This window comes from Nicotiana sylvestris, chromosome 6 (assembly GCF_000393655.2).
Source record: "Nicotiana sylvestris chromosome 6, ASM39365v2, whole genome shotgun sequence".
Classification (NCBI taxonomy): domain Eukaryota; kingdom Viridiplantae; phylum Streptophyta; class Magnoliopsida; order Solanales; family Solanaceae; genus Nicotiana; species Nicotiana sylvestris.
The window spans coordinates 146,571,734-146,579,699 of record NC_091062.1 but is presented as its reverse complement, the minus strand read 5'-3'; the positions used below and the strand labels follow the sequence as shown (position 1 = coordinate 146,579,699).

General features: G+C 37.7%; 1 protein-coding gene across 1 annotated transcript; it reads left to right on the top strand.

Annotated features, from left to right (window-relative positions):
• The first annotated feature begins 2,619 nt into the window (after positions 1-2,619).
• On the top strand, positions 2,620-3,877 carry LOC104229230 (uncharacterized). Its single transcript, XM_009781837.2, has 3 exons — positions 2,620-2,974; positions 3,066-3,259; positions 3,689-3,877. The coding sequence occupies exons 1-3, from the start codon at positions 2,620-2,622 to the stop codon at positions 3,875-3,877; spliced, it is 738 nt and encodes a 245-aa protein (XP_009780139.2).
• Positions 3,878-7,966: the final 4,089 nt, after the last annotated feature.

The following is a 7,966-nucleotide window of genomic DNA, read 5'->3' as shown; positions in this document are numbered from 1 at the left end:
TGTTAGCTTGTAACTGGGAGCGGGTGGTACGCCTACCACAAGATATAATGAAATGGGAGCGGGTGGTATGCCTACCATAAGATATAATGAAATAGGAGCGGGTGGTACGCCTACCACAAGATAAGTGAAATGGGAATGGGTGGCACGCCTGCCACGAGATACATGAAATGGGAACGGGTGGCACGCCTGCCACGAGATACAAGAAATGGGATCGGGTTGCACGCCTGCAACAAGATGTGGAAAGAAAGTGAAATCTACCTTTGTTTTCCTTATTCTTGTTAGTGGTTGGATGTTGATTCCTTTATAATTTTCTTGATATTCTATTTTTACCTGTTATTCCCGAAGCATGTTTCCCACTCCCATCTTTATTTGTTTATTTCTGCTTTACTTCCCTTTGTATATTATATAACTGCATATATTTATTTGGTAGTCTGGTCCTAGCCTCGTCACTACTTCGCCGAGGTTAGGCTAGACATTTACCAGCACATGGGGTCGGTTGTGCTGATACTATACTCTGCACTCTTTTGTGTAGACCCCAGTGTTGTGGACTTCGGACCGCAGTGAGATTGTTGACTCTTGATCATCAGGCGACCCGAGGTAGTCCTGCAGGCATCCGAAGGCCTTGGCGTCTCCTTCTATCTAATATTCTTGTTTCTTTCATGCATTTCTAGAGACAGTGTTGTATTTATTTCTTTCAGACCCTTTATCTGTAGTATTCTTAGACCGTCTGTGAAACTGTGACACCAGTTCTGGGTAGTCGAGACTCAAACAGTTGTATTAGATATTCATATTCAGATAACTTATTGTTTTTCTTCCGCTTATGTTAAATTCTGTTGTTTAAATGTTATTACTTCGAAATTGTTAATGAATATAAAATAGGTAAAAAGGTAAATTGTGCAATTAATTGGCTTGTCTAGCTCGTATTAGTAGGTGCCATCACGGCTCCTGAGGGTGAGAAATCCGGGTCGTGACAAGCTTGGAATAATTATGTTTGATTAGTTTTATGGGAAAAGTACAGAAATAGCCAATTTAAATACAAACTTACCAACCTCTAGCCCAAAATCAGACACTTACCCAAGGTAGCCCAAAATTAGAGATACATGTAATGAAGGATTCTTCTATCCGAGAATCACGCTAAAGATCTTCCTTCCTTCCCTGTTTTTTCAAGCGTATCAATTTAACAGATCACGACATTCTCTACCTTTATAAATCACGGCATTCTCTCTCAAAAAATTCTCAAAATGAGCTCCAAATTTCACTCAAAATCGATCAATTTCATTATATACCTTCGCAAATTTTGTGTAGATACAGCTTTTGCAATTTCTGTGTAGAAGGAACTACGAACTGCAATCAAAATCAATCCAGGAATTAGTGAGTTTTGACCTAATTTCAACTACTTCAATGGCAAATTTACCAATTTTCATTCAGTATGGTGGTCGATGGAATGTTGACAACAGCTTTGTAGATTATAATGTAGATGCTGTAATAGTTACTACAAATATAAGTTTTGAAGATTTTGTAGACGTGATTTCGAAACAACTTATGATAGATACTTCATCGAATGATATTGAAATCAAATACACTGTCCAAAACAGTTCTCCGCCAATAGTGATACACAATAGTATGGGTGTATGTGTATATCTTGAGCTGAAAAAAAAAGCTCAGAATTTACAATGTATCCCCTTTGTAAAACATCGAGTGAAAAGGATATTGACAATCTGCTACAATTCAATTCTGCTGCGATTTCCTCAGAATATGCACAAAGCTTAGTTGTAAAGGAGAGATACAATGGCGATACAATTAAGATGATCGAGTTTGGGGATGGAGATGACTGGAATGATACAGAATATGATGAAAATACAATAATAACTGACCCCCAACACATAGATGTAGAAGAAGGTCAAATTTCTAAAGACAAGGCAACGATAATCAAAGTCATGAGGCACTTGGCAGTAAAGGAAAAATTTCAGTTTAAGGTGCATAGATCAACTGAAAGCAGGTATCAAAATATTTATTGTATAATTATGTATATCGTAGTTGATGTTAAAAGCATAATTATGTAGAAAATAAGTTGTTGCTTGTAAGTATGTGGTTGTACACTTTTAAGTTGTGATTGTCATCGTCTAGTACTGTATAGTCGTTGTATTTTTTCATCTAGTATTGTTGATGGCAGTGTGTATCACTATATATCATTGTATTTCATGTCGCTCTGTTTATTGATGGAAAAGTTTACATCCTTGTCGTAGGTACTGCCTAGTATGCATCAACAACAACTGTGATTGGTATTTTAAGTCTTCGAGCCTGAAAAGAGCAAACGTTTTCAAGGTTAGAAATTTCAGCAAAGTGCACTCATGCCCCATGAAAGACAGATCTTACGCACAACGTCAAGCTACTGCAAAACTCATCGGCAGTCTTCTGATAGACAAGTATAAAGACCCAAAAACAATATACACTCCTAATGACATAATTGGAGACATGAACAAGCAGTATGGTCTTCAGATGACATATATGCAAGCATGGAGATCGAAAGAATATGTAGTTCAAGTACTGAGAGGGAACCCGAGCGAATCATATGAAAAGCTGCCAAGCTAATTTTATATGCTGGTTCTTAAAAATCCTATGTCGGTGGTAAGTTTGAAAAAAACAGAGGAAGAATTGTTCATGTATGCTTTCGTTGCACTATATCCGTCTATAAAAGGATGGCAGTATTGCAAACCGGTTGTTGTTGTAGATGGAACCTTTCTTAAATCGGCATATAAAGGAACATTATTGATAGCATCAACACAAGATCCAGCAGGTAATATCCTACCACTCGCATATGCCATAGTAGATTCAGAGAATAATGCTTCCTGGGAGTGGTTTTTTGTGAGATTCAAGGATGCATTTAGGGAAAGGGATGGAATTTGCATAGTCTCGGATAGGCATGAAGGCATTGAAAATGCAGCGGCAACATTGTATCCACAAGTACCTCATTGTGTCTGCATATGACATCTATGGAATAATGTAAAAAAAATTACAAAAAAAACATTTGTTGCTCAAAGACATATTCTTTGTTATGGTCAAAGCATACACAGTTGAGAAGTTTGATTACCACATGGCAGAGGTAGAGAAAATTGATAAGAGGGTCAAAGATTACTCAATGAATGTTGGGTATGAAAGATGGTCTAGAGCACATTCTACTGTTAATAGAACATTGACGATGACTTCAAACATTGCAGAGTCGATCAATGCAGCTCTCAAGGCTGCTAGGGAACTCCCAGTACTACCTTTGCTAGACTACATGAGGAAATTGATCGGACGATGAAATGTTACAAACCTAAAGAATGCAGTAGAGTCATTCACTGATCTTCGTAAAAATATGATACAATGCTGATGGATAATCTTGAATTGTAACATCAGATGAAGGTATGACTGGAATCTGCAGATACTTGCGCATAGAATATGTAATCATGCCGAATTCACGAATCTGTTATATCTTGAACCCTTTGTGTGATTCTATTAAACTAGTGTCAACCTACACAAAAGCAAAGGCTTTCAATTTAATGTAGCATTTATGCCTACCCCACTCCTGAAATATTGGTTGGCTTGATATGATATTAAGCTATTTTGAATCTTGTAGGCTTTCTAGTATATATATTTTGAGGGCATCTTCTTTGTCACCACTAATGATAGTTGTTAAATTTTGTAGATGACTCCTTCGACGAGTTACTTATATTCAGTACTTGACAAGGGTAAGCAGAGAATAGTGTTCCTCAAAGATCGAACTTGCAGTTGTAGAAGGTTTCAGTTAGATGAGTTGCCATGTGCACATGCTTGGGCAGTATTCAATACAAATACATTGATCACATTGAGTATTGCTCAGTGTACTACACCATGAAGTACCTATTGAAGACCTATGAAATTTCAATTTATCCGGTCCCTGATGAAAGCACATGGGAAATTCCTGCAGAAGTTCTAAATGAAAAAGTCTTGCCACCAGACGTAACTAAAACAATAGGAAGGCCAAGGAAGGGGAGGTGCAAGCCAATATCTGAAAGGGAACGAAAAAGGTCGATTTCATGTGGACAGTGTGGAGAAGAAGGTCACAACAGGAAAACTTGTAAAAATAATCTAAAGAGAGAATGAAATATGTCAAATTTAGAATTACTTGTTATTTTACTTTACTGAATATCATAGAGATTTAGAACAATGCAATATATCAAGAACTATATCATTGTAGAATGTCATTTGAATTTTAGATATAAATAAATATTTGACCTATCATTTAAAATCGTGTTGCAAGTTTATATTATACATTTGTTTGATTAAAAAGAAGTTGTATCTATGTATCATATTTGTATCATATATGTATCACTTGTGCATCACATTTGTATCATCTATGTATCACTTGTGTATCACCTATGTATCTCTGTGTATAGACTCTTACTCATGCCTGTATTTGTGTATTAACAAAGCTAACTAATGGAAAACAGTCGTAGCAGCTAGAAAACTATGCAAATAGTTTTAGAAATTTGCAAATAAGAGTGACTTCATCAATACATATTTGAAAACTGTGTATCATATGTGTATCATATATGTATCATACGTGTATCTGCAAGAGACAATGTATCACAAACTACCGTATATTTTTCATATATGTAATTCACAACACAAAATCAAGGGAGAAAACACCAAAATAAACTAAACTGCAATAATCCAATATCGCATTGAAACTCATTAAACATTTATAACAGAGCAAACATCTCATTTGCCATACAATTCTTAAAAGTATTCATAAAATTCAAACACAAACAAATCTGATCTGTCTTACAACAATGACAACATAACAGAACACAATACAAAAATAAAATTATAGAGTTCATCCTACAATAATGACAAAAGTAACTACTTTTGCTTCCGCGACTTATTCTGTCGACCAATAATCTCATCATCACTTTGCGCGTTCAGTTCCATCTTCTTTCTAGCATAATCCCACAAGAGAGCACCACGCCGGTGTGCATAGGCATGGAATTTTTAAGGAGGCATCTTGCCCTCAATGAAATACTCGGCAAATGATGTCGCAAATACACCGCAATCACTGTAAAAATAAAAAGAACAACAACTATCAAACTGCAGAATCTAAAAACAAGACAGATTGTGTTGAAAGAAATTCATACGCTTCGACTTGTTGAGGCAATCCTTCGCCTTGTTGAGGCAATCCTTCGACCAGTTTACATCAAAGGGGGTAATCTAAGTCTTTTGATTTGTAGACACTAGTGCGCCAATTGATATCTTTTTTGTTTAAATAGAAATGTGTGTGCACGAAAAATGAGGCAGCAACACATAATACTAGACCATGGTCTTATGAACTTTGGCTTGATGAGAAGCTCCACCGTGCATAGAGTCATACACATAAATGCACCTATCCTTGAAGGACATCACAACCATTATCCATTGCCATTGTTCTGCAACATTAATTAACATTAAGACATGCTCGACAGTGTGCCATGGAACATTGGCATCCAAGACAAACCCCTGAGTATACTCTGCAATGACATGTTTCGGAGTGCACATATCACTGTCTCCATCTGTATCAATAAACGCCTACCACAACTCATTAATTTTCTCGTCAAAGTACCAATCTGTGGTGGTGAATGTTACAGGTAGGTCTTTGTCATACTTCCCCTTCTTCCTCAGATAATAGAACAAAACATCAATGTGCTGAAACAAAACATAACAAATAACTAATCACTAAAGGCTCGTAAACTTTAAGCAGCTATGATTTTTCAAACCAAAATCACATAAAACAAAGGAAAATGAATGCTCACTGCTATCTCTTGTGCCAGGAAATAGCAATTAATAATCTGTTCTAACTTAAGAGGAATGAGTGTTCATGTGTACACTGGCTAAAATTTTAAAAAAAATACTGCAAAAGTTAATTCTTACATACCGAGTCATCCAAGGGCTGACCATTATATGCCAAAGTGTAAAACCATTTTTTGTTTTCAACATGATATACACCAAGATCATAAGCAGGATTAAGTTCACTAACATGCTTCGGGTAAATTTCATTCCTGGTAACATATATACACAAAAGAGTACAATGATTTGATATAAAATAATGCTATAAGTGACAATATATTAAAATATAAAACTGAAAAAAACTCAGAAGTTGGAAACATACTTTTTTTTGGACTTCCCTTCTTTGACCCACGCAGCAAATACATTCAACAAAGAGCTGTTAACGCCAGTTCCAATTTTGCTTTGAAAAGGATGCTTAATAGCATAAATTTGCTTTTTTCCTTTCACTGCAACAACAGTAGTACTGGAACCTGAATCAAATACAGTAATGAACGGAGACTGCACGACCTTTGCAGGACATCTCTTTCTTTTTTCCATTTGCTGTGATACTTCAAGAAGTAATTCAGGATTGTACAAAACCATCTCCCCTGCCGCCTCATCAACACTGGCAGTCGCACAAACAGCACCAGTTCGAGATTCAGGAACCTTTTGTTTCTCAGATTCTTCCTCCGTCTCCCCTACCGCCGCATCAACACTTGCAGTTGCACAAACAACACTAGTCCAGGATTCAGGAACTTTTTGTTTCTCAGATTCTTCCTCCGACTCCCCTGCCGCCGCATCTGCAATCTCACCAATAACGCCAGCATGTGCTACATCTGGTGTGAAAGTGTAATGACCCGGCCAGTCGTCTCATGAGTTACCGCTCTGTTTTTTTCATTTCTGCTTCTTTATGCTTTGTTTATCCGTATTATGTGGTCTCGGGTTGGTCGGATCGAATCCGGAATGAATTTGGTAAGGTTTGAGACACTTAGTCTCTTTTGAGGAAGCTTAAGTTGAAAACGTCAACCGGGTGTTGACTTATGTATTAGAGGGCTCGGATGTGAGTTCCGATAGTTTGATTAGCTTCAGTAGGTTATTTATGACTTAGAAGCTTGATCGAAATGAGTTTTGGAGGTTCGGAGTAGATTTAGGCTTGAATTGGCGAAGTTGATATTTTGGCGATTTCCGGTTGGTAGGCGAGATTTTGATATAGGGGCCAGAATGAAATTTCGAGAGTTGCAGTAGCTTCGCTAAGTCATTTGGGATGTGTTTGCAATTTTTCAGGTCATTCGGACGTGGTTTGGTTGGGTTTTTGATGAAAAGCAGAATTTGGAAGATTTTAAAAAGTTTGGCTTGAATCCGATGTGTTTTAGGTGATTTGATGTTGTTTGAGATGTTTTGATGATTGGAACAAGTTTGAATAAGGTTTTAGGATATGTTGGTGCCTTTGGTTGAGGTCTCGGGGGCCTCGAGTGAGTTTCGAGGGGTTGAACGGATCATTTTGGAGTTAAGAAAATTGCAGAAGTTGCAGGTTCAGCTGTTGCAGGTTTTACTCTTCGCGTTCGCAAGCGGACCCTCGCGTTCACCAAAAGTCAGTGGAATATTGGCCTTCACATTCGCGGAGGGCTGGGAAGTGAAGCATCGCGTTCGCGAGAAGGGCTTCGCGTTTGCGTAGAAGAATTGGGTCACCCGGGTTAGTATGCATCGCGTTCGCGAGAGGCATTGTCGCGTTCGCATAGGTTTGAGAGGATGAAGCATCGCGTTAGCGATAGTAGGGTCGCGTTCGCGAAGGAGAGTTTTGGTCAGCGGAATTTTTGTGCTTCGCGAACGCGAGGGTTTGACCGCGTTCGCGAAGAAGAAATAAATGCCTGGGCAGAATATTTTTAAGCTCATCTTGTCTGCGATTTTGAGGTTTATTTCCTCGATAGTTGGTCATTTTGGGAGATTTTTGAAGGAGATAAAAGAGAGATTCAAGGGGAATCATTGGGAGGTAATATTCTCGGACTTAAAACTCGATTATTATGTGAATTCCACCTAGAAAATCATGGAGATTAAGCTAAAAATTGAAGAACTAGGGCTTGGAAATTTGGACTTTTGATTGGGGATTTAGAGGACCATTAGGGGTCGGATTTGAGAACTTTTGATA

Coding starts and splice junctions, on each gene's coding strand:
- LOC104229230 (XM_009781837.2), top strand. CDS start 2,620: ATGTCGGTGGTAAGTTTGAAAAAAACAGAGGAAGAATTGTTCATGTAT. Junction 2,975..3,065: donor GTATCCACAAGTACCTCATT/GTGTCTGCATAT, acceptor TTATGGTCAAAG/CATACACAGTTGAGAAGTTT. Junction 3,260..3,688: donor AGGCTGCTAGGGAACTCCCA/GTACTACCTTTG, acceptor TAAATTTTGTAG/ATGACTCCTTCGACGAGTTA.